Genomic DNA, 27,991 nt, shown 5'->3' with positions numbered 1-27,991 from the left:
CATAGAATTTTTTTTTTTTTTGGCACAAGTTAGCGGAAATTGATTTTATTTATTTTTTTCTCACAAAGTCTCGCTTTCCGCTAACTTGGGACAAAAATTTCAATCTTTCATGGACTCAATATGCCCCTCACGGAATACCTGGGGGTGTCTTCTTTCCGAAATGGGGTCACATGTGGGGTATTTATACTGCCCTGGCATTCTAGGGGCCCTAAAGCGTAATAAGAAGTCTGGAATATAAATGTCTAAAAAATTTTACGCATTTGGATTCCGTGAGGGGTATGGTGAGTTCATGTGAGATTTAATTTTTTGACACAAGTTAGTGGAATATGAGACTTTGTAAGAAAAAAAATAAAATTTCCGCTAACTTGGGCCAAAAAAATGTCTGAATGGAGCCTTACAGAGGGGTGATCAATGACAGGGGGTGATCAGGGAGTCTATATGGGGTGATCACCCCCCTGTCATTGATCACCCCCCTATAAGGCTCCATTCAGATGTCCGTATGTGTTTTGCGGATCCGATCCATGTATCCGTGGATCCGTAAAAATCATGCGGACATCTGAATGCAGCCTGACAGGGGGGGTGATCAATGACAGGGGGGGTGATCAATGACAGGGGGGGTAATCAATGACAGGGGGGTGATCAGGGAGTCTATATGGGGTGATCACCACAGTCATTGATCACGCCCTGTAAGGCTCCATTCAGATGTCCGTATGCGTTTTGCGGATCCGATCCATCTATCAGTGGATCCGTAAAAATCATGCGGACATCTGAATGGAGCTTTACAGGGGGGTGATCAATGACAGGGGGGTAATCAATGACAGGGGGGTGATCAGGGAGTCTATATGGGGTGATCACCACAGTCATTGATCACACCCCTGTAAGGCTCCATTCAGACGTCCGTATGCGTTTTGCGGATCCGATCCATCTATCAGTGGATCCGTAAAAATCATGCGGACATCTGAATGGATCTTACAGGGGGGTAATCAATGACAGGGGGGTGATCAGGGAGTCTATATGGGGTGATCACCACAGTCATTGATCACGCCCCTGTAAGGCTCCATTCAGATGTCCGTATGCGTTTTGCGGATCCGATCCATCTATCAGTGGATCCGTAAAAATCATGCGGACATCTGAATGGAGCTTTACAGAGGGGTGATCAATGACAGGGGGGTAATCAATGACAGGGGGGTGATCAGGGAGTCTATATGGGGTGATCAGGGGTGATCAAGGGTGATCAAGGGTGAATAAGGGGTTAATAAGTGACAGGGGGGGGGTGTAGTGTAGTGGTGCTTGGTGCAACATATTACTGAGCTGCCTGTGTCCTCTGGTGGTCGATCCAAACAAAGGGGACCACCAGAGGACCAGGTAGCAGGTATATTAGACGCTGTTATCAAAACAGCGTCTAATATACCTCTTAGGGGTTAAAAAAAATCACATCTCCAGCCTGCCAGCGAACGATCGCCGCTGGCAGGCTGGAGATCCACTCTCTTACCTTCCGTTCCTGTGAGCGCGCGCCCCTGTGTGCGCGCGTTCACAGGAAATCCCGGCTCACGCGAGATGACGCGTATATGCGTCGCTGAGCGCAGGGCTGCCACCTCCGGAACGCGAATCTGCGTTAGGCGGTCCGGAGGTGGTTAATATTTTTAGATCTTAATTTGAACATTTATTAGACATGGCGCTATCTATTACGTTTATTTTTTATTTTTATATGTAAAATAGTTCTTAAATATTTTTAAACACATTTAAATGTCATCTTCTGATTGCTTGTACCATAGACTGCGATAGAATACTACTGCAGTCTATGGGATTTTTACAGGCTGTCTTTCAAGCTGTGTCTCAGGCTTCCTATGATGGGTAGTGGAGTGTTCACAAGCCCCCAGGCTACAATAGCAGCCAATTAGAAGCTCGTTTTCACTGCGGGAGCTCCAGTCAGAGGGCAGAGGGAGCCCCCTCTTACTGTCTAACTGCAGCAGCTGAGGAATGATTGGAATCGGAGTTATCTCCGAACTCTGTCATTACGGCCAGGTGCTGGCTGTATTATACCTTGTGATCCCAATCCATACAGTCCCGTTCACTTGAATAGGACAATGCTGAACATAGGCCGCGTGACCGATATTGTCGTGACGTCACCGGCCTAAGACGAGGCTGGAGCACTTTACAGAGGTGTGCGACTCCTTTGTGCCATTGCATCTTATTTTCTGACAGGTCTATATATATATATATATCTATAAACTACTATATCCTATGAGCATTGGGAAACAGAGGACATAACCCTCTTATAGTCAATTACTGATGCAGACTTACATATAATTGTTCTCTTTCTACAGTACCCATGTTCGTCACCATGACAAAAACCCACGTCATCGCGGCATCTAAGGAGGCCTTTTACGTCTGGCAATATCGAGTGTCAAAGAAGCTGACCGCAATGGAGATTAATCAGCTGCTGCGGACCAGAAAAGAGGGTAGAGAACGGTAACAATCAGGACCATGGCTCTGTGTAATCAGCGTAGAAGGGTCCTGGATAGTTTGTTCACTTTCTGTGTCTTACAGGATGTTTCACATTGATGAAGTCCCGTCTGGAACTGGAGAAGGGATTATGGACTTCAATAAAGCTCTGGCGGTGAGCAATGTTCAAATCAGGAATATAAGAGAGTTCCTTCAGCCACAAGCTTGACATGCCATGCTTCTGTACTTCTCCTCTGGCATATCTCCTGTGTTACCAAAAGGTGGGCATGTTGAAATTCAACATCCCTGATCCTAAAGGCAGATGTCGGGGGCTTACAGGAGGCTCCCATACAGATGAGGTTGTCAGCCGATCCTGCAGAAAGCCTCATTGCGAGAGGAAGGCACTAGTTTCTGTTCCTCTTTGGCTTTCAGTAGAGATCAGTATAGTTGGCGGCTAGGGACATAACTGCATGAACAGAAACTTAAAGGGGTCATCCAGGGTTTGAAAAACATGGCTACTTTCTTTCCAGGAGCATTGCTACACCAGTCAATGAGTACTGGTGTCTGTTATTCCCCTGAAGTGACTGGTACTGATCTGCAATACCACATTTAGCATTTGGACAGGCGTGGTGCTGTTTTTGGGAGACAGCAGACATGGTTTTTCTACTCCTGGACAACCCTTTTAATTGTGGTGTTCTGCGGGATACAGTTTTTTAAATAGGCAGAATGGGTTAACTAATAAAAGGTCATAAACACTTATTTAAGCCACATTCTTATCAGTAAGATAAGACCTGAGCTATAATGAGTGTTTATGATGTCAGTGAGCAGAGATAAGGAGTCCATCAGCTCCCCAAATGACTTAAAATCCAAAGAGTTTTACTAGAGCATGTCAGCTCTGTACAGAGAAAAGGATTCCATATTTTTTATAAAGATCAAAATTATTTTAGCTCAAAATGAGTACAATGCAATAATAAAAAAATTAAAAAATTCCCGAAAGGTGTACATAGCCTTTTAAGCTTTGTTGACCCTCACCGATTCCCTGGTGTGGCGTTCCAATGCCTACCAGGTCGTCGCTGATGTGTTTTCCAGGTCCTGTGTCAACACACAGGAAGTGGCAGGAGGCCATTAACTGGCCTCAGTGGTGACCTGCCTTAGCCAGTGATTGGCTGAGTGGGCTCTTCTGACATTTCATGTGTGTCAAGCCGGGACCAGAAAACGGAGACCAGTGGGGACCTAGTAAGCGCTGGAATGACAGCAGTGGGAGATCATTGAGTTGGGGGGTAATGCTTAAAGGGGTTGTCCGGGTTCAGAGCTGAACCTGGACATACCCATAATTTCACCCAGACAGCCCCCCCTGACTTGAGCATCGGAACAGTTCATGCTCCGATGCTCTCGCTTGCCCTGCGCAGGTTCGCGCAGGGCGAGGGCTCTTTTATTTACTATAACACACTGCCGGGCGGAGGATTCCGCCCAACAGTGTGTTCGGTGACGTCACCGGCTCTGATGGGCGTGCTTTAGCGCTGCCCTAGCTGTTTTACAGGCTAGGGCAGTGCTAAAGCCCGCCCATCAGTGCCGGTGACGTCACCGGGCTCACTGCTGGGCAGAAGCCTCCGCCTGGCAGCCTGAAGGAGAGCCCGATACGTCACCGGAACGCCAGAAAATGCCTTTTCCCTGCGCGATTCAGTGCAGGGCAAAGTGGAGCATGGGAGCATGAACTGCTCTGAGCTGAACCCGGACAACCCTTTAATTTAGTTTTTGGCACAGTCTGGCCCTTATTAAAAAATGGCATACTACTGGAGCACTGCTTTAATAGGAATTTCCAGGATTTTTCCTGTATATTGATGGCCTATATCCACCAATATCTGACCAGCGGGGGTCCAGCACCCCCCCCCCCCCCCCCCCCCCCCCCACCGATCAGCTGTTCTGCAGTAGTGAACAGGAGCAGCGCCGCAGTTAACAGGTTACCAGCTTTCCGCTACACAATGGACGGAGCCGTGTAGTTATTTCAGATCAGTCACTAAACCCATGTCTCAGTCTCCATGACCGCCCTCTCATTCTCCTAAATTGGATGAGTTTGTAAATGTAGTTTTTTTTTTTTTAACTATAGGCAACAAGAGATCTTATCTGCTCCGTAACAGCATCTGATAGAGTCTTATTTGTGGTAAGTGTTTGATGTTACGTCACATTCTACGGTAGAGGCGGTCTTACATAAAAAAACTATCTTCCTTTAATTATCTAAAGACCCCCTGGTCATGGAAGGGTTACAGTGATATGCTAAATGTATGACTCTCCTTGCGATCGGTCTTTCTATTCGACCAGTAAGGCTGGGTTCACACGAGCGGATGCGTGCGTGGCATCCGCTCCGTGAAAGAGTGCCAAGACCCGATGCAGACTGCAGAGGCACGGAGCATTAACATGACTGATGATGCTCCGTGCCTCTCTGTGATCTCTTTACTACGAAATCACAGTGACAACTGTTATGTTAATGCTCCGTGCCTCTGCAGTCTGCATCGGGTCTTGGCACTCTTTCACGGAGCGGATGCCACGCACGGCATCCGCTCGTGTGAACCCAGCCTAAGTGTTCTCTCCATATTGTGTAGGCTCGCGAGTCTGGGACGGTGCACAGATACAGTCTGCCGAACATGGTCCTCGTACAGAAGTACAGCATGAGCTGTCGGGCGTACCACATGAGTATGAACTGCAACTCCAGGTAAAGCTGACATTTTAACACCTTAAAGACCAGGCCTAGTTTCATTTTGACATTTTTGATTTTTCCTCCCCATGTTCTAATAACCTCAACTTTTTTTATTTTATTTGTCCGTTCACATTTTTGCGGGACAAGATATTTTTTAATGCCGTCATTTAATTTACCATGTCTTGTATTGGAAAACAGGAAAAAAAAATATATTTGTGGGGTAAAATAAAAAGAAATAAATAATTCCGTCATCGTTTTCACGTCTTTATTCTGCGGCTCCATATGATTGCATCGATACCAAACCTGTATGGTTTTTATTTTGTTTAATTACTTTAAAAAAATTTAAAATTTAAAAAAATAAACATTTTCTTTGCATCGCCATATTCTGACAGCCAGAACTTTTTTATATTTCCATCCACAGGGCTGTATGAGGGCTTATTTTTTGCGTAGCGAATTGTCGTTTTTACTGTACCATTTTTGTAGTATGTATGACTTTTTTATTACTGTTATTCAGTTTTTTTTGGGGGGACAAGATGACAAAAAAAAAATGTCGAATCGCGTGTTTTTCCTGTTCTTTTCGTTATGACATTCACCGCGCAGATTTTAATAGTTCAGACATTTTCGGACGTGGCGATACGTAATATGTTTATTTTTTTATTGTTTATATCTTTTTAGATGTAAAATTGGGGAAGGGGAGTGATTTAAACTTTTTAATATTAAATTTTTTTAAACTTTTTTTTTTTACAACTTTTATAGTAATAACTATCAGCCCCTTTGGAGCCGCATCCCTCTGCTTAACTCGACAGATGCCGCGATCAGCGTTGATCGTGGTATCTGAAGGGTTAAATGCGGCCGGGTGCCTGCTGTATGGTACAGCCGACACCCGCCGCGTATGGAGTGGGCTCACCGCAGCAAATGCAGGCGGCGCATAATGCCATACATGAAGACCCCCCCCCCCCCCCTTCCCTTCCTCAAAAGCATTCTGCCCTGGTGATCAGCTGTGGGTGATTTCCTAGGGAAGATGCAGGGGCCTACACAAATGTAATACATGGAACCCTTTGTAATATATTGTCTCGTTGACGCCCCCAGACTCAGAGTCTAGTAGAACGTGTATCAAGTGGGTAGTTATTCTGGTCTCCTATTACAGGGTCCATTGCTGTGCACTGAGGTCAGATAGCACGTTAGGTAGAATTACACACCCTGCGGCCTCTCTTTCTGCTCCCCCCTAACTCTGATAGGGTCTGTCAGAGACTGGATGAAACTCTGTGAGTGATTAATGGTTGTTTTAGTGGTTGTCGCCTTTAAATATAACCAATATAATAATGACCAACCGTATCTTGAAGTATATTAGGAGGCATTTCAGTGACACATTCCCTTTAACATTTACACTATGCCTTTAAACACTTGCCATTGCTCGGATATTAGGGCTATAACTTAGCCTTTAATATTTTAGATTTGGATCCCATTAAAGCCAAGAATAATATAAATGATTCCAGACTCGGGGTCAGCACTTGAGTGAAGTCTGTGTGCTTGGGAGAAAAGATGCAAGTGACATGAAAGATCCCAGCCTGTTACCGTCATCCAACCCCTGAACGACCTCCAATGACTTGGTGGGGAGAAGGGGGAACTGTTCTTCATGTTATCACCTCTCTTAACAGTCCTAACCTGTTACAGTTATTTCTCCACCCCCATATCACCTCCACTTACCTTAGGGAGGCCATACTGAAACTTTTCTACATGTTGTCACCCCTCTTAACAGTTGTGGCCTGTTACTGTCACTTCTCCCCCTGTACAACCTCCAGTGTCCTCAGGGTGGATACAGGAACATTTCTTCATGTTATCACCCCCCTCTTACAGCCTGATACTATAATCTTTTCCCCTGTGCTCCCTCCTGTAAACCCAGGGTGGGATACAGGAACTGTTACCTGTCAGGGAGTAAATCTGCCCCCTGGAGGGGTGAGGAGATGACCTACTGGATATATACCCACCCCCAACCTCTTGGCGTTTGTCAACTCAAAAGTTTCCTGGACTCTGGATGGCAGAGATTTTCGGTTTACTTAGTGTTGGTGGATACGTGCTGATATTATTTTAGTAGGTCTTGGGTTCTGATTGGGTTGGATTTTTATCCTTTTTAACTTTTATATTTTTACACTTTTTTTTTTTTTTTTTAACAAAACCTGCTGGGTGGCATTTCCATGGGTGTCTACTGTTAGTGTGAATTCAGGTTCTATTTGTTTGCATCTATCATGAAGACCCTTTGCAGCATAGCAGGGGGCTGCTCACTGTTACAGCTGAGGGGCTTTATAGTAGGTGCTCTCCAGCACTGCCGACATCCGTCTGTTTGTGTGAATAGGTCATGCGGCAAATACTATATACTTTTATGGCATATAAGTTGAACATCAGCTATACTCACTTTCCAGGACATAGATTGTACCCCGGATTACCTTTTTTTAGTCAGGTAACATTAATAAAGCTTCAGGACTACCAGTGGTGGTGGTTTGAGGAGCTTCACCATGGCCTTTACTAGTGTATAGCCTTCTTCCACTGACAGTGCTTTCTCCTCTCCTTTCCAGCCGTCTAGCTATTATAGATATTTCCGGGGTTCTCATGTTTCTGGACTTGGAGACTCGGTACACAGATGATTCTGGACAGCAGATCATTGGTGAGCAGCTCAAGTTTGAGCGCAAGGATGTCTGGGACATGAAGTGGGCTAATGACAACCCAGACCTGTTTGCCATGATGGAGAAGACTAGGATGTATGTGTTCAGGAACTTGGATCCTGAGGTAAATATTCGCATCTCGTCACACGTCTACAGACCCGGAGGCATTATGAGAACAGCTCTGTACATGGTCACTTGAGTCCATCTTCGTATAACACAGGGGTTCACATTTTTTTTTCTCAACAGAGGGCCACATTGTCATATTGAATGACTGTCAAGGGGTGTTTCTAGCTGTGGCATTTATGGCATGTCAGAATGCCTTAAAGGAGTTTGGGGTGGGGGTGAGTTTGGCAGGTCACCTCTCCTGGGCAGACCTGCGAAGGGAAGCTTACTTACCTGCCTCCCATCGCTGGCTCCTGGCTCCTTTGTGGCTCACCCTGGATGTAAACTGCCTGTTTGACACTTCTGTTGCAGTCCAGCGATGACCTGTGGTGTTATGACGCAAGGTGGTCAGGTCACCACTGCAACCAGAGATTGGCTGCGGCGGAGTCAAACAGGAAGTGTACATCCAGTGGATCAATCAAGGCCGTGGAGCGAAGGAGCAAGGAGCCGGTACTGGGAAGCAGGTGTACAGTATGTATGCTTCCCTTCGCAGGTCTGCCCAAAGGTGCACAACCCCGGTAAATGCCTGATGGGAGCAGATTTGACTTCTGCCTTCTGGAAGATCCTCTTATCCAGAAATCATTTCTCCAGACATGAGAAGACCAAGCATGTATGTGGCTGTCTCCGGTATAGATTATGGGTGTTATGGTTACTGGCCTGCATTTCATAGCTACAATGGAGAGGATCAGATGCATAAACGGCCAACTATTTACTTCATCTGCTCCTTTCTGGATGGTCAAGCAGAGATCAAGGAACCTCATACTCCTGATTTATGAGGACACGGAGATGGCTACACCATTAGTTCTTCCCCTTCCCCACACCATTTCTTTCTATGATGGAAACTACATGGGAGAAGCCACACACAGACAAGTATTGATGGCTAACCTCCGGCACTCCAGCTGTGGTGAAACTACGACTCCCAGCATGCTCCATTCATTTCTATGGAGTTCTGAGAACAGCCAAGCAAGTGTACATCTTGGGAGTCGTAGTTTTACCACAGCTGGAGTGCCGGAGGTTAGCCATCACAGGTCTAGATGATTAGAAGCTGCATAGAATGGCATCGTGGACCACATGTGGGCGCAGGTTGTGCACCTCCGGTATAACATATGGTCAGTGGGTTAAAGGGCAACTGCTAACTTACCGTCATTAGGACGTGTTAGTAAGACCTTCCATTCCATGTTAGAGGACAAGTCTTGAGTATTTTATGTTACTCCTGACAAGCGGGCGTAACTCTTTCCATTGTTTAAGGGGATGTGACCTAGTCAAATTAGAACCAACAATCAGACTGTGTAGGGCCAAACCCTATTGACGGGGGGAATAACGCCCAGTTGTCAAGGTACTGCATATGTTTGCAGGAGTCATAACAGAGGAACAGCACACATATGCTCCGGAATTGTTAATTTAAAGGGAATGTAAGTATTTATTAAAACAGACATGTCAGGAGAGCTGACGAGCCCCCCTTAAAGGGGTTCTGCAGTTTGTTTAAACTGATGATCTATCTTCTGGATAGATCATCAGCATTTGATCAGCGGGGGTCTGACACCTGGGACCCCCGCCGATCAGCTGTTTGAGAAGGCAGCGGCGCTCCAGTAGCGCCGCGGCCATCTCACTGTTTACCGCTGGCCCAGTGACGTCACGACTAGTATCACTGGCCTGTGCGGGGGCTAAGCTCTGTTCACTTGAATGGAACCTTAGCCCGGCCCAGGCAAGTTGATACTAGTCGTGACGGTCACTGGGCCGGCAGTAAACAGTGAGAAGGCCGCGGCTCTACTGGAGCGCCGCTGCCTTCTCAAACAGCTGACCGGCAGGGGTCCCGGGTGTCGGACCCCCACCGATCAGATGCTGATGATCTATCCAGAGGATAGATCATCAGTTTAAACAAAGTGCAGAACCCCTTTAAGCCACATGGCTAGAGTGCTGGCTTGGCTTATAGATGCAGAAATATATCTTCAGTTTCTCTTGCTTCTCATTAATTCATTATTATTCGTTTCAGGAACCCATTCAGACTTCCGGATATATCTGCAGTTTTGAAGACTTGGAGATCAAATCTGTTCTATTGGATGAACTGTTAAAGGTGCGGAGTGTAAATGCACATGAGCATTATTATAAACAGCGCTATGCCCGATTATGCTGGGGATATAACCGAAATCATGTTCTTCCCATGCAGGATCCGGAGCACCCTAACAAGGATTACATCATAAACTTTGAAATCCGTTCCCTCAGGGACAGCCGGGCGTTAATTGAAAAAGTTGGGATTGAAGACGCCTCTCAGTTTATAGAGGACAACCCCCACCCTAGACTATGGTAATAACACTATAGTGACGTATGGAATCGCACAGTGTGGTAACACCGAGCACTTTCCAGGGAACATTGGGTTTGGTACCCAAAAACTAAACTGGCAGAATATGCCATTAATGCCAATGAATACTACCGGGGGCAGACTGGGAACTTAAATTGTCTTGGAAAAAATCTAAATGTGGCCCCCATCTTGTAGGTGGGACCGAATTAAAAAAAGGTGGGGAACATAAGTGGGCAGGGCCAATACTAGTAGATGGGTCTATCACAAATAGGCAGGATCAGCAATATCATAGGGCAATACAAAATACTGCCCCAGCAGAACCAGATACCACAGTGCAGCACAATATACTGCCCCAGCAGAACCAAGTACCACAGTGCAGCACAATATACTGCCCCAGCAGAACCAAGTACCACAGTGCAGCACAATATACTGCCCCAGCAGAACCAGATACCACAGTGCAGCACAATATACTGCCCCAGCAGAACCAGATACCACAGTACAGCACATTATACTGCCCCAGCAGAACCAAATACCACAGTACAGCACAATATACTGCCCCAGCAGAACCAAATACCACAGTACAGCACAATATACTGCCCCAGCAGAACCAAATACCACAGTACAGCACAATATACTGCCCCAGCAGAACCAAGTACCACAGTGCAGCACAATATACTGCCCCAGCAGAACCAAGTACCACAGTGCAGCACAATATACTGCCCCAGCAGAACCAAGTACCACAGTGCAGCACAATATACTGCCCCAGCAGAACCAAGTACCACAGTGCAGCACAATATACTGCCCCAGCAGAACCAGATACCACAGTGCAGCACAATATACTGCCCCAGCAGAACCAGATACCACAGTACAGCACATTATACTGCCCCAGCAGAACCAAATACCACAGTACAGCACAATATACTGCCCCAGCAGAACCAAGTACCACAGTGCAGCACAATATACTGCCCCAGCAGAACCAAGTACCACAGTGCAGCACAATATACTGCCCCAGCAGAACCAAGTACCACAGTGCAGCACAATATACTGCCCCAGCAGAACCAAGTACCACAGTGCAGCACAATATACTGCCCCAGCAGAACCAGATACCACAGTGCAGCACAATATACTGCCCCAGCAGAACCAGATACCACAGTACAGCACAATATACTGCCCCAGCAGAACCAAATACCACAGTACAGCACATTATACTGCCCCAGCAGAACCAGATACCACGGTGCAGCACAATATACTGCCCCAGCAGAACCAGATACCACAGTGCAGCACAATATACTGCCCCAGCAGAACCAAGTACCACAGTACAGCACAATATACTGCCCCAGCAGAACCAGATACCACGGTGCAGCACAATATACTGCCCCAGCAGAACCAAGTACCACAGTACAGCACAATATACTGCCCCAGCAGAACCAGATACCACGGTGCAGCACAATATACTGCCCCAGCAGAACCAGGTACCACGGTGCAGCACAATATACTGCCCCAGCAGAACCAGGTACCACAGTGCAGCACAATATACTGCCCCCGCAGAACCAGATACCACAGTGCAGCACATTATACTGCCCCAGCAGAACCAGGTACCACAGTGCAGCACAATATACTGCCCCAGCAGAACCAGATACCACAGTGCAGCACAATATACTGCCCCAGCAGAACCAGGTACCACAGTACAGCACAATATACTGCCCCAGCAGAACCAGGTACCACAGTGCAGCACAATATACTGCCCCAGCAGAGCCAGGTACCACAGTGCAGCACAATATACTGCCCCAACAGAACCAAATACCACAGTGCAGCACAATATACTGCCTCAGAAGAACCAAATACCACAGTGCAGCACAATATACTGCCCCAGCAGAACCAAATACCACAGTGCAGTACAATATACTGCCCCAGCAGAACCAGGTACCACAGTACAGCACAATATACTGCCCCAGCAGAACCAGATACCACAGTACAGCACAATATACTGCCCCAGCAGAACCAGATACCACAGTACAGCACAATATACTGCCCCAGCAGAACCAGATACCACAGTGCAGCACAATATACTGCCCCAGCAGAACCAGATACCACAGTGCAGCACAATATACTGCCCCAGCAGAACCAGATACCACAGTGCAGCACAATATACTGCCCCAGCAGAACCAGATACCACAGTGCAGCACAATATACTGCCCCAGCAGAACCAGATACCACAGTGCAGCACAATATACTGCCCCAGCAGAACCGAATACCACAGTGCAGCACAATATACTGCCCCAGCAGAACCAGATACCACAGTGCAGTACAATATACTGCCTCAGCAGAACCAGATACCACAGTGCAGCACAATATACTGCCCCAGCAGAACCAGATACCACAGTGCAGCACAATATACTGCCCCAGCAGAACCAGATACCACAGTGCAGCACAATATACTGCCCCAGCAGAACCGAATACCACAGTGCAGCACAATATACTGCCCCAGCAGAACCAGATACCACAGTGCAGCACAATATACTGCCCCAGCAGAACCAGATACCACAGTGCAGTACAATATACTGCCTCAGCAGAACCAGATACCACAGTGCAGCACAATATACTGCCCCAGCAGAACCAGATACCACAGTGCAGCACAATATACTGCCCCAGCAGAACCAGATACCACAGTGCAGCACAATATACTGCCCCAGCAGAACCAGGTACCACAGTGCAGCACAATATACTGCCCCAGCAGAACCAGATACCACAGTGCAGCACAATTTACTGCCTCAGCAGAACCAGATACCACAGTGCAGCACAATATACTGCCCCAGCAGAACCAGATACCACAGTGCAGCACAATATACTGCCCCAGCAGAACCAGATACCACAGTGCAGCACAATATACTGCCCCAGCAGAAACAGATACCACAGTGCAGCACAATATACTGCCCCAGCAGAACCAAATACCACAGTGCAGCACAGTATACTACCCCAGAAGCTGTCCATCTGCTGTGGCCATCAATAGCTTCTATGTTCTATCCTCCACCTCCAGTTGTCTCTAATTAAGATATGGAGCAGGTGTCTTAGGAGATGAGATGTGGGCCCCAGCACGGAACCAGCCCAATCTACAGCATGCTGCATGGACTTCCCCTACCCTTATAGTGTCTCCAGTAGTATATTCCCCAAGTGGAAAAAAAAGAAGAAAAAAATAAAATACCTGATGTAATGAATCACTCTCTCAAGCAGGGCAGCGATGACAGACTCCCCCTCTGACAACAGGGGTTAAAGTCCACATGGTGCTTTATTCTGGCACTTTAGCACCAGCACAAACATAAACTAAAATAAACACCTGCCCATCTGGGCTCTACCGAATACAGAGGTCCTCTCCCTAACTCACCTCTAAAGAGGAGTTCACACACGGGGTAAGATCCGGCTTTACTCAGCCATACGATCCAGCAGCCTCCTGGCTGTTACCACACAAGTACCTTGGGGGGATATTTTCCAAGAGTCCTCCTGACTCTGACCGTGCGACCCATCTTTCCTCAGGCGTCGCTGGGCCCGCCAAAACTCAGGCTTTCGCACAGCCTCGTGGCCCCCCAGCCCTCCTGGCTGGGACCACGCAGAGCCTCTTTAGGCTCCCTTTTCCAAATTCTCTCTCTCACAGTCATACACAGAGAGTTGTTTTATCCCTCATTGATATCGCAGCCCGCCTCACCTGTGATCTCCTCAGCTAAAGGAAATACATGTACTGGAAGGGTGCGGACTGGCAGATCCCACTACCAAACCTACCCACCAGTCCAAATAAAATCCAGCCCAGAACAGAATCTAGGTGCAACGGGGGCATTGCCATTACACCTAAAGACTCTGCTTTCTATGCAACTTTGGGCCCTTCTGCACTTTGAGTTTAGGAAAAGTCAGAACCAGGTGTGATAAGTCAAAGTGCAGAGGGCACAGCAGTGCAGAGAGAGCAGAGCCTCTAGGTGTAATGGCAACAACCCCGTTGCTCCTAGAGGCTCATTTGCATATATTAAGACTTAATTTTTCTCAGCAATTCGGGCACATACGAACATGGGACCAACACAGATGCCTTCAGCTGCCAATCACACATGTAACAAGTCAGCCAGTGTCATAGGTACAAATCTGCTGACAGATGCCCTTTAACCCTTTCTACTCCAGAGTTTGTTTGTTTTTTGTTGTTTTTTTTTGCGTTTTCGTTTTGCCCTCTCTGCCTTCCCAGAGCCATATCTTTTTTTTTATTTTTCTGTTCACATAGCCTTATGAGGGCTTGTTTTTTGCGGGACAAGTTGTACTTTCCAACGCCACAATTTAATATTGCATATGATGTAGTAGGAACGTGAAAAAAATTCCAATTGGGGTGAATTTGCAAAAAAAAACAAAAAAACAATTCTGTCAGTTTTACAGGTTTTTTTATTTACGTCATTCGATGTGTGATAAAACTGACCAGTAACTTTAATTCTACAGGCCAGTACAAATCCGGCAATACCTTTTATATGTATATTTTTTCTTGCGTTTTTCTTAAAAAATTTGGAAAAAAATCAGTTTTATTTTTTCGTCGCCATATTTTGACTCCTATAACTTTTTTTGTAATTATGCGTACTGAGCTGCATGGGGGCTCATTCTGGGGTGTCTATGACTTTTTGATCACTTTTTATTTTATAATTTCTTTGTAGAAAATGAAGCGACCAAAAACAGCTGTTTCGCCATATGGGGAAGATTTCGCTGTTTGCCATATGGGGAAGATATTTTTATATTTTATACTTTTCACACATGGCGATACTCATATGTATTTTTTTTATTAAGGGGAAAGGGTGGTGATTTGAATTTTTATTTTTAAAAACTTTATTTTTTTTACACTTTTTTATAGTTCCCATAGGGCAGGGCTGACCAACCTGCGGCTCTCCAGCTGTTGTAAAACTACAATTCCCACCATGCCCTGCTGTAGGCTGATAGCTGTAGGCAGTCTAGGCATGCTGGGAGTTGTAGTTTTGCAACATCTGGAGAGCCACAGGTTGGCCAGCCCTGCCATAGGGAATCATTAGATTGCTATTCTCATAGACCCTAATGTATTATAAAATTGCTAGTTTCCTATGGAGCCCAATTACAGGCAAAGGCTCCATAGGAAATGCGCATGGGGGAGCCGGATCATCACCGGAAGCGCGTGCGTCCGGTGTTTTGTGCGCTCAGATGCCGTGGTCAGGATTGACCATGGCATCTGAGGGGTTAAATGTCCGCAATCTGCATTACCGCCGGTTGCGGACATTAGCCGCGGGGTTCTGCAGGAGCGGGCGCCATCTCTAAAGACCAGGCCAGCGCCGTACTAGTACAGCGCTGGTCAGGAAGGGGTTAATTCACAACAGATCATTACGGACCCTGCGGGTAGGAATGAAGAGGGCTCTTATCGGCCTCTGGGTCTATAGCCAGTCCACCCTTGAATATCACAGTTACTATGACATGCAAAGCCAAGCCAGGACTCTCTGCTCTGCACTGATGAGGGGCAATCACCCCGGAACAGCTGTCTGCAGATGAGATGCTGGCTTATTTATTATCCAAGTTATGTCTCAAGGCCTAGTTAAAGGGTTGAACACTGACTTATAGGATAGCTGCCTTACATCTGGTGGCATCAGAGGCAGAGCTTGTTAAGAGCTCATTTGCATTTCTTTCTTCCCAGAATTCCAGAGGAACATGTATGGTTGATAAGTAGGGATGAGTGAATGGACTTCGGATGAAACATCCAAAGTCGATTTGCATAAAACTTCATTAGAATGCTTACGGAGCGAGCGCTCCTTACAGTATTAGAATGTATTGGCTCCTATGAGCCGAAGTTATTACTTTGCGAAGTCTCGCGGGACTTAATAACTTCTGAAATTAATTTCTACTGTTAAAAACCTTTTTACCGAGACTTTGCGAAGTAATAACTTCGGCTCATCTGAGACAATACATTCTAATACTGTAAGGAGCGCTCGCTCTGTACAGTATTCTAACGGAGTTTTACTGAGTTTTATGCAAATCAACTTCGGATGTTTCATCCTAAGTCGATAAGCTCATCCCTAGTTATAAGCCGCCTCCACGCTGATAAGGTGCTGTCACCAAGGAGAGAGAGAGTACCACCCAAATCCTCACATTAGGACATTGAGGTGATGCTCTATATTAGTGGGTACCTCCACAGCAACTTTAAACCCCTCCCCCCCCTCGGGGGCAGCCCGTCGACCCGTGTACCCAGAATGTACCACGTCCAATCATTACACGGGCAGCAGTGTGCAATGCAATAAAGTGCTGACCAACTATGGGGGTGGTATAGACTTTCCTGGCATGAAACATAATTGCTTCTGGCATATTACACATTTTACCAGAAAGCGGGCGAACCTTTTAAAGTTTTTTTTTTTCCCCAAATTTTTTTTAAAGTTGTTTTTTTTTTTCTAATTTTCAAATTTAAATCCACATTGCTGTCTGACAAAACAGTTTAGCAACTAGACAATTCACTGTACAATATTTCAACTTAAGAATGTCAGGATCTCTGCTTGCTGTCAGTGAATGCAGCCTTATGTTTTTGTTTACATTCTGAGATGACCAAGTAGTCCCATAGGAGATTTTTATTTATTTATTTATTTTTCTTGCACTTAAACTTTGAAACACATAAACATTGTTTCCCTTTATGTAGAGAATAATTTATGGGATTGTTTTCAGCTGAAGTGGATGATTTATTCGGCGATGGTCAGAGAGGGGATTTGTACTGTATGTGTTACTTCCAGCAGAGCGGTGAGGAATGTCAGATACATTGAGGTCTAGACTGCAGCAGGAATGGCGTGTGAAGCCGGACCGATGGATGAAAATAAACACCGCCACAAGGCTGCTTTTTGTTACCTTAAGCCCAGGTGTTATGCAGGCCATAAACCGATCACAGTAATAAACGGATAGTTCGGCCCCGGACCCTAGACCTGTATTAGACATTATTTTTTTCTATTAACCCCTTCTTGGCTCCTTCTTCTCATAGGATGAACAGGGCTGCATAGTCCTATGGCTGGTGGGGGTACAGAATATGAGGCATAAGGCCTGCAGTGTTGGTATGAGCCAGGCCAGTTGAGCTTCTCGGTTCCTGAAGTGCGCTTCTTTGGATGCTGTGCAGCAAACAGTCGTGGGAGCATTGTCACTGCAGAGGTGCATTGGGTTGCCAAGTTTGCACAATTTGACCTCGATGCAATGGCTTCTGACTTTTGTGTGATACTGTATCAGTGGGTGACAGCTAAATTACAGTAGAAATCAGTGAGACGGTCCTTCAGCGCAGGCCGAGGAACGGGTAGTCATCGGGAAGGAGCAAATGCTTGTCGCTAGTTGATCGCCTCTTTCATGCGGCACATAAAATAGTGTAAATAGGAAAGTGCTGCCGGCAAGGAACGAATCTGCACGGAGCAAAATGATCACATAGCGACTCAACGATCAGGCAGTTATTAAAGGGGTTATCCAACCACTAAAATGCCTCCCCATACGCCCGGGCCCCTCACACGGATAGCACTTACCTCACTCCCCGGCACCTGCATTGCTCCTGGTTCCAGCACGGATGCCGCTACATCTCCTCATCGCGCGGATCAAAACATCCAGCGTGGGGGGGCATCCGAATAGCCGGCGGTGATGCCGGAAGTTTTCATCCGCGCGGCGGGGAGATGCAGTGGCGGCCGTGCGGGGACCAGGAGCGGCACAGGTGCCGGGAAGCGAGGTAAGTACTATCCGTGTGAGGGGCCGGGTGTATGGGGAGGTATTTTAGAGGTTGGATTACCCCTTTTAATATAAGTGCAGTCCAGATAGACCAGGTGGTCATTTTCTGCTGTCACTCTTGTATGTTTCCGTTATCGGGAACTTTTCTTGAAGGCAACTTGTTACTCGGATTTTTAAATATGGCCACCACTCCTGAACGGGTGGTCACCATAGGCGCTGGGTGCCTGCTGTTTCACACAGCAGACACCTTTAGCTAATGTCTGTGATTGGCGTTAACCCCGATTTACCCCTCAGATTCCGTGGTCAATTGTGACCACAGCATCTGAAGCAGCTTTGCCGGGGAGCACTACGCTCCCAGGGCTGGAATATCTTCCCTTTGCTGAGATCGGGAAGGTGTTCCTTAGTGGTGATAGGCCTGAACCTGTATGAGGCTAGAGGCTACCAGGCCTATCATGGTGGCAGCACTGCATTGGAATATACTGAATTTTACACACACTAATGTATAATTTCACATTAGCGTGTGTAAAAGGTAATCTGATGATTGCATGTTTAGGTCCCCTGGGGGGAGGGGTGGGGGGCACAAAGAAAAGTTAAAAAAAGTTTTTAAAAAAATACAAATTTAAATTACTCCCTTTTCCACATAAAAAAGACTAAGGCACCTATCGTTTCAGTACTATCTATCCTGATAGAAAGTTGGTGTCTTATCGCGTGAAGATTTATTGAATCCGACTACTTTGTATATAATAGTATTATTTTTTTGTTTTTCTGTATCTGAGATTTATTTTCAGCATCTAGGGTAGGTCAGCTATTTAGACCCACTTTAGGCCACTTTACCAGGTTTGGCCACTTATACATCCTCCCTTTTTCAGGGCTATCCAAGGGCATCTAGGAGGTTCCTAAACACGGGATCGCCCCTATCGGGGCGGCTGTTCCGTTTTGTAGGCAGGGCTTTGAGTATAGGGTTAATATCAGGGATAGTTCCCCTATCTTATTACCTACAGAACAGCCTCTCCTATTCACGTGAAGAAGACAATATCTTTTATTATTTTTCGTGTATGTCCATATTTGTGGGTTACTTTTTACTATAAATTGATTAAAGGGTACGTTTTATTAGGGTGGTTATCTGTGAATTCTCCTTTTGATATATACTGTCCCTATTACACATATACCCACTGGCGGGTGACTGTCTGAACTGTGATTTCCACATAAAAAAGAAGCAATAAAAAATTAAGATCACATAACATATCTGTCTCTTACAATGAACGCCCTAATGGAAAAATAAATCAAAATGGCCGATTTGCGGGCTCTGTAGACATAACGATAAAAAAGTTATGCGGGTAAGAATATGGCGATACAAAGAAAAAATACCGGTACATTTTTTACAAAGTTTTTTCTTTTTTTTAAGTATTAAAACACAAGGGAACCTATACAAATGTGGTATCGCTTTATTTGTTGTGACCCAGAAGATGAAGGCCACAGGTCAGTTTTACCGCGTAGGGAACACCACCAAAACAAAACCCATAAAACTGTGGCAACATTAATTTTTTTTCTTCCAATTCCACCGTATTCTGAATTGATTTTACAGCTTCCCGTTGCAATATTAAATGGTTCCATTAGAAATTACAACCTGTCCCACAAAAACAAGCCCTTATACGTCTACGTCCGTTACAGAAAAAAAAAAAAAGTTATGACTCTGGGAAGGCAGGGAGTGAAAAATTTAATTGCAAAAACTGAAAATGGCTGCATCAGGAAGGGGTTAATTATGCCTGCAAATGTTTGGCCAAGTTTTAGGCTAGGGCTACACAGCGACATATGTCATGTGACAATAAGTCGCGCAACAAAAAGGGTCCAACTACACTGCGGCGCGCGGCGCACCAATGTCGCAAGACATTTATTGTACTGATTGTCAATGGTGTCGCACTGCGACATGCTGCGACTGCGATGGATTTTTTGCGACTGTCGTGTGCCAGTCGGAGCGTGTTGCAAGTCACAGTGCAACATCATTGACTATCATTACAATAAATGTTGCGTGACATTGGTGAGACAGGTGTCACCGTGTAGCCCTAGCCTTACATTGGGAGTGGAGAGTCTGACAGGTCATAAGAAAACGTGCCCATCCATGAGACTCCTTGGGCGTTGCACTGTTGTCTATCCAGCTGCAACGCGGGGCGTGCCACCTGCCTCTCTTCACATGTGATGGCAGATTGGGCTGAAGAAGGCTGTTCTAGAGAGACTTCAAGGCTCTCAGTATTTGAAATCGCTGCAAGGAAAAAGTTGTCCAGAGCAGTCAGGATCACTGGTCTCTATAGGTACCAAACTCCATTCCGCAGTTTTGATATATGGTGGCCCAGCATGGAGATGTACAGTTATACAATTACTATAATCCAGGTAATCTAGAAGGGAGGACGCAGCAGTAACACCTAGTACTTTTACAGTAGGGATGGCAAACTGCTCAAAGTTGGAGACAGAAGGTGAACACATGGGAACCCGTCTGTAGTATCTTGCCAGCATTATAGGATGTTTCACCTGCCCCTACACCAAGCTTCTTTGAAGTAAGATCAGGATTAGGGCTCCTGCTCTGCCGTGTTAATGGTCAGGGGCGTAACTACCCTAGCGGCAGACCATGCAACTGCTATGGGGCCCAGGGTAAGAGGGGGCCCAGTCTTAGTTGGGATCTTCCCCTCTTCTACTGGGGGTGAAAACTTGGTCAGGACTCTACCCTCTGAAGGAGCAACTTTTAGCAAATGAAGCAGTGGAAAAAATGGCCCAAGGGTCATTGAAAGGGGTTTAGGCGGAAACCCTTCTGTCCTGTGTGTGGGGGGCCTGGTTTGATCCCTGCTATGGGGACCTTACTTCTCTATGTACAGCACTGTTAATGGGGTTTTGAAAACTCATCTAGACCATAGATAGCCAACGGGATCGGTCATTTCTGGGACCAGAATCTCATTGTATGAATTTGAGAAGCCCAATGGGCCTGACTTTACCAAAACCGGCCGAGTTGCCCATGGCTCCCAGCCCCAGCGCAGTTTTATTTATCACTGAGCTTGTCCATGTAAGTAGTGTTGAGCGAACTTGTGTTTTAAGTTCGGCGTCTAAAGTTCGGGTTATCGAAGAATCCCGTTATGGATTCCGCTACCACGGACCATAACGGAATTTAGAATCCATAACGGGATACTTCGATAACCCGAACCCGAACTTTAGACGCCGAACTTTAAACACAAGTTCGCTCAACACTACATGTAAGTATTTCAGTATATACTGTAGCTCATTATGGACCATTTGTACTTTCCCTCCGCAGGCGCCTACTCGCCGAAGCCGCCCTCCAGAAGCTAGACCTTCCTACGGCTGAACAAGCCTTTGTCCGTTGTAAGGACTACCAGGGCATAGAGTTTGTGAAACGGCTGGGCAACCTGCAGAGCGAGCCTATGAAACAAGCCGAGGTGTCAGCGTATTTTGGCCGGTTTGAGGAAGCGGAGAGGATGTATCTGGACATGGACAGGAGGTGAGAATTTTTTTTTTTTTTTTTTATACATATGTTTTATTGTTTTCAAAAAGGAATGTTACATCCATTCTACAGTTATCACCCATGTGATTGTGGCTACTAGAGCGAAGATCCAAAAAATCCAAACCCTCCTCCACTGATGGAAATTGTAAACGCTGTCAATAACAACTGTTTATATGAAATGATCAATGCCTCTATATCTAACAAACGAGCCAATTTAAAACTATATGGCACTACTGGCTTCATAATGGTCCTTTTTAACCCTACATTGTTTACATTGTTTATTATAGTTTTGTGTCCTGCAGGGCTTTATATTACCCGTGCTGCATAAGCGTAAGGTAGAGGCGTGTTTTTTGAGTTGTCTCATCAGTTTGGACGCTGGGATAATCAACCGATTGCCCTGTGTATCTCTCCTGGCAACACGGTCAAATGGCTGATTTGGCCAGAGGAAGCCGTGGCCAACCAATTATTTGACTACTTGCCCTACCAGCCACATGTACTAATATATGGCGCGGGCGGCTATTGAAATGGATGGACATCCATGTAATACAAGAGAGGCCTGAGTCTGGAGCCAGTCCTACAGACTGACTCTCTGTTCATGCTCATAGAGGTTCTCAGCAGAGGACCACCCTACATTTACAATGTCCATGTATCCTGATATATAGTGCCATACCAGTGCACTACTTGTCTACCATTTGCATGTCAAACCTGTGCACTACTTGTCTACTCTTTGCATGTCATACTTGTACACTGCTTGTTTACTGTTTGCATGCCATACTTGTGCATTCTACTTGTCTACATGCCATACTTGTGCACTAAGGTAAAACGTTCCGTGGGCTGCGCTCACTTGATCAGTCTTGCTATGGAGGCACGGACTGTGCTTGGAAAAGGCACCAGTTAGGACTAAATAGAAATAAGACGGGATGTCCAGCTTCCAAAAAAGACGTAGTTCTTTATTCCAATGTCACACTGGAATGTGTGACATTGGAATAAAGAACTACGTCTTTTTTGGAAGTTGGACATCCCGTCTTATTTCTATATCATACTTGTGCACTGTTTGCATGCCATACCTGTGCACTACTTGTCTACTGTTTGCATGCCATACCTCTGCACTACTTGTCTATTGTTTGCATGCCATACCTGTGCACTACTTGTCTACTGTTTGCATGCCATACCTGTGCACTACTTGTCTACTGTTTGCATGCCATACCTCTGCACTACTTGTCTATTGTTTGCATGCCAAACCTGTGCACTACTTGTCTACTGTTTGCATGCCATACCTGTGCACTACTTGTCCATTGTTTGCATGCCATACCTGTGCACTACTTGTCTACTGTTTGCATGCCATACCTCTGCACTACTTGTCCATTGTTTGCATGCCATATCTGTGCACTACTTGTCTACTGTTTGCATGCCATACCTCTGCACTACTTGTCCATTGTTTGCATGCCATACCTGTGCACTACTTGTCCATTGTTTGCATGCCATTCCTGTGCCCTACTTGTCCATTGTTTGCATGCCATACCTGTGCACTACTTGTCCATTGTTTGCATGCCATATCTGTGCACTACTTGTCTATTGTTTGCATGCCATACCTCTGCACTTCTTGTCTGCTGTTTGCATGCCATATCTGTGCACTACTTGTCTACTGTTTGCATGCCATACCTGTCCACTTCTTATCCATTGTGTGCATGCCATACCTGTGCACTACTTGTCTACTGTTTGCATGCCATACCTGTGCGCTGCCTGTCTACTTATCTAATCATTCTGTAAGGATCTAGTCAAGCAGACTTAGATTTGTGGGTCTGTATGTACCTTACATTCTGTTCTGTTAGGTATGGTGGCTATTGAGGCTTGTTACGCCCTGTCTGCTTCTAACATCTACACGCAAATGTGCTTTTTTATTTTTTGTAATTGTTTTGTTTGTTTTTAAGTCAAGTGGCAAACTGCAGGAACTTAAATGGTTTTGCGGCCTATTTTGATATCATGTATGTAAGTAACTAATATAGTATCTGTAGTATTCATGTCTCCATTTAACGCCTGGCTGTAATCACTTTTTTTACAGAGACCTTGCTATCAGCCTACGCATAAAGCTGGGAGACTGGTTCCGAGTTTTGCAGCTGCTGAGGACGGGTTCCGGAGCCTCGGATGATGCTCTGCTGGAGCAAGCATACAATGCCATTGGTGACTACTTTGCAGACAGACAGAAATGGTATGATATGAAAATAGTGTATTTGAAATTTCTACTCCAGTACATGATGCTACAGACAGCTGTCAGCCTAACTTTCTGATTTGCTCCCTGGACGCCACTTTCACCTGGATTTCACTTAATAAACTATAGAAAGTACCTTATAGATCATCCTCATTGTGTTAGCACACGGTCTTGTCCCGCTTTTCTGTCATGTATATGCATGGAAAAATCGCTTTATAAAGTACTCTTCTCCAGCTCCACAAGTCACGGTAGAAGTCAAGGGGGTAGCCCTTCCCTCACTCCAGGCTGTAACTCCCCTGCCCTAACCCCGCCTCTATGCAGTCTAATTGACACCCGGCTCAGTCGCCGGGACCGCGCTTGTACAGGCGGCGCATGCGCCGTTGGACTCAAGCGCGATCCCGTAACTGAATTGTGCATGCGCCGTCCCCGATGCCTGCCTGTCTTCTCTTCCTCACGCGCTTGAGTCCGACGGCGCATGCGCCGCCTGTACAAGCGCGGTCCCGGCGACTGAGCCGGGTGTCAATTAGACTGCATAGAGGCGGGGTTAGGGCAGGGGAGTTACAGCCTGGAGTGAGGGAAGGGCTACCCCCTTGACTTCTACCGTGACTGGAGAAGAGTACTTTATAAAGCGATTTTTCCATGCATATACATCACAGAAAAGCGGGACAAGACCGTGTGCTAACACAATGAGGATGATCTATGAGGTACTTGATAGTTTATTAAGTGAAATCCAGGTGAAAGGTGCAGTGTATGGAGACTTACTGGCAATGCTCCTTGGGAAAATTATATGCCAAGAGCTATCTCCAAAGGAAAGATAACCAATTCTCTAGCGCCACCAGGTGGAAGTGGCTCCCTATGAGTCAAAATTTCACTTTTTAACAAGTCTTGGGACATGACAAAGGAAAATAGCCAAACCAAATATCCATTGGTGTACTTGCCCCTCATTGGTACCGAGTAGTCACTGGCTGGTTGAGTGCAATGTGATTTTCCCTTGTCATGTCTCAAAGGCTTGTTAAAAAAGTTGCATTTTGACTGATAGGGAACCACTTCCATGAGGTGGCGCTAGCAAGATGGTTTTCTTTCCTCGGGAGATAGTTTTTTGCATATTCTTTTCCCATAGAGCATTGTACTCAGCCAGCCAGAATCTTACTCTTTACTGACGAGGGTCAAACACCCTCGAAACAGTCTACAGATGGACATCTGGCTTGGCTATATTCCCTTTTCAAATCCCAAGGCTTAGTAAAAAGTCATATTTTGACTCATAGGGAGCCATTTCCACAATGTGGCGCTAGCGAGATGGTTCTCTTTCCTTGGGAGATAGCTCTTTGCACACTACCATTAGGAGAAGAGGATAAGCTGCTGCCAGACCATCTGGTGCTGCTTATTGTCTGTGGGATCGGCACATTGATATTCAACAGCTTTCCTTTCTATCAAATGCAGACGTTGGGAACAGTTGGCTACTCCGGTGTGCAGTAGGGATCAACCTGCTATCTCCAATGTCCATTAATCCATTGGGAGTTTTGTATAATGGTGGCATATGGTCTCTCTTCATTAACCTGTTTTTTCCGTATGTAGGGTGAATGCCGTGCAGTACTACGTACAGGGCAGAAATCAGGAACGCTTGGCAGAATGCTACTACATGCTGGAGGACTATGATGGACTTGAGATTCTGGCCAATTCCTTGCCTGAGAACAATAAACTGCTTCCAGTAAGTTTCTTCTTCTGTATCCATGGAAAGACAGACCTATCTGAAAAGTTCACCTGTTTTCAGCCAAACGCTTGGTATCGTGTTCAGGGACTGGCTTATGTATCTGCATCTCTATTTATAACAGAAATGATGTAGCAGTGCCCAGTGTATCACAGGCCAGACACCCATGGCCCCCAACTGACCTCAGTGATTTATAATGGTGTCTGCCAGGTCCCGCTGAGGTGTTCACCGTTTTGCCAGGGAACAAGTACTGCATGCAGCGCTATTTTTTCCCATATCATCACCATGACGGCCACAAGGAGATTGACCCATGACCTCTGTGGGGGCAGGAAACAGAGAAGAGGTTAAATTTCCCCCTCCCACCACCACACCTCAGTGTTCCTGTCCCCACTGTGGCCAGGGTCAGAGAAGAGTCTCCCTGCGGGCTGGCAGGGAGATGAAGATGGGAAATCAAATTGTTCCTACACCCTTTTTTATTTTTATTCTTCTCCAGGAGGGTCCGAGGACGGTCTCCTGGTTTACCTGAAGCTCATCGGAGCTCCCCCAGTCCGCCGCCGGCGGCGTGCTTATGCTGGGCTGGGGGGTATCGGGAGGGCTCGCTCTGGCTGGTCTGGAGCCTGCTCCCGGGCCGCAAACTTCCTCCTCCTCCTCCTCCTCACCAGTAGGTCGGGCTGAGTAGCGGCCGGCGTGTGCGCACGCCGACGTCGGTGACGTCACTTCCGGGTTCGGTCATGTGACGCAACCCGGAAGTAAAGCGCAGAAGGCAGAGCGGTTTGAATAAAATGCGGGACGGCCATGGCACACTGATCTGAGGTCTGTGAGTACTGTGTATGCAGTTTTACTTCCAGAATATGTCAGGTCCCGAATTACAAACTGTTATGGAGCCTGATGCTCCCTCTCTGCCTCCTGTAAGTATCCCTCTGGGGGTCCGCTTATTGATAGTATTGAACTTTCTGCTAGGCATATTTTCTGATGCCTCTATTCCATATTTATTTATTTTAAGGCGAAGGAGGCTCAAAAAAGGTTTAAAAACCTCCTCGCTGCATCTCTTGTGCTAAAAGATTGCCTGATGAATATGGAAAGAAGCTTTGTAAAGAGTGTATTTGTGATGTGATCCAGCAGGAACAATCCTCCCTTATGGATAGTATCAGATCTGTGGTTCAGGAAGAACTTAGGGCCGCTAAAGCTGCTCCATCTGATTCCCAGGGCGAGCCCTCTCGCAAACGTCCGCGTTCTAAGATCATTACCTCGGGATCTGATGACGCTGATGACAAAGCTTCTACTTCCATGCAATGGGAGGATGATCTCTCTCTCTGAAGGAGAAATCTGTGAAAGTAATAGAAAATTTTATTTTTCCTCAGAAGAAATGGGTGACTTATTAAAAGCAGTCAGAGCGACAATGGGGATTAAGGAGGCCCCTAGGTCTCTATCCATTCAGGATGAAATGTTCGGGGGACTTAGAGTGAAGAAATCCAAGGTCTTCCACATAAACGAACATATAAGAGAGATGATTTTGGAGGAGTGGTCAGAACCAGAAAAACGACTTGGAGTATCCAAGGAATTTTAAAATTGATTATTGTTTGACCCTTCACAGTCTAAATTGTTCGACGAGATCCCTAAGATAGACGTGCAGGTGGCGAAAGTTAACAAAAAAACTGCCCTGCCGTTTGAGGATGCCGCTCAATTGAGGGATGCTATGGAGCGGAAGGCAGATGCCCTTTTAAGAAAATCTTGGGAGGCCTCAATGTATAACATTAAGACCAGCATTGCAGCAACGACTGTTGCTAGGTCTATGTACTTATGGTTAGGAGAGCTTGAAGACTACCTAAGTAGTAAGACTTCTAGGGAAGAAATCCTGCAGTCCATCCCGCTGCTTAAGTCAGCTACAGGATTCGTGGCAGACGCCTCGGCTGAATCTATTAGATTCTGTGCTAAGGAGGCTGGACTTTCCAATGCGGCTCGTCTGGCTTTATGGATGAAGTCATGGTCGGGTGATAAAATTTCTAAACAGAAGTTAGTATCTATCCCCTTTTCAGGAGAGTATGTATTCGGGCCGGTCCTAGACAAGATACTTGAGAAAGCGGCTGATAAGAAAAAAGGATTCCCTGAGGAAAAGTCCTTTAGAAGGAACCAGTCCTTTCGGTCATACGGTGGACAAAATAAGGCTGTTAGGGGGAAAGGCAAGGCAAGTCAGGGCGCTGGGCTTATCCCAAGGGGGGTAAAGGAAGAGGTTTCCTTCTTAAGCACCAATCTAAATTTGAAGATAAACAATGACGCCATTGTAGGGGGGAGACTGAAGGATTTCCTAGGTCCATGGGCACTAACATCAAAAAATCCTTGGGCCTTGGATATCATTCGGCAAGGTTACAAGATCGAGTTCACCTCTCTCCCCCCTCCAAGATTTGTCATCACAAGGATGCCTGCCAGATCCTCTAACATGAATATTTTCCAGGGGGTCCAGGACCTGGTGAAGAAGGGAGCAGTAATCCCAGTTCCCGCGTCTCAAAGAGGTCGAGGGTACTATTCAACCTTATTTTTAGTAAAAAAGAAGGAAGGAGACTTTCGAACTATTATAAACCTGAAACAACTGAA

General features: G+C 46.1%; 1 protein-coding gene across 1 annotated transcript in view; it reads left to right on the top strand.

Moving 5' to 3' along the window:
- WDR35 (WD repeat domain 35) overlaps nt 1-27,991 on the top strand; it is a 104,168-nt gene that overhangs the window by 46,277 nt on the left and 29,900 nt on the right. The window contains exons 14-23 of the mRNA XM_040427368.1: nt 2,328-2,472; nt 2,551-2,620; nt 4,553-4,606; nt 5,046-5,155; nt 7,714-7,924; nt 9,956-10,036; nt 10,130-10,266; nt 21,276-21,479; nt 23,545-23,691; nt 25,267-25,399. Of these exons, the coding sequence (XP_040283302.1) occupies nt 2,328-2,472; nt 2,551-2,620; nt 4,553-4,606; nt 5,046-5,155; nt 7,714-7,924; nt 9,956-10,036; nt 10,130-10,266; nt 21,276-21,479; nt 23,545-23,691; nt 25,267-25,399 (1,292 nt within the window). The remainder of the gene's footprint in view (nt 1-2,327; nt 2,473-2,550; nt 2,621-4,552; nt 4,607-5,045; nt 5,156-7,713; nt 7,925-9,955; nt 10,037-10,129; nt 10,267-21,275; nt 21,480-23,544; nt 23,692-25,266; nt 25,400-27,991) is intronic.

Source organism: Bufo bufo, chromosome 4 (genome assembly GCF_905171765.1).
Source record: "Bufo bufo chromosome 4, aBufBuf1.1, whole genome shotgun sequence".
NCBI lineage: Eukaryota > Metazoa > Chordata > Amphibia > Anura > Bufonidae > Bufo > Bufo bufo.
This window is presented reverse-complemented; position numbering and strand designations above follow the sequence as displayed.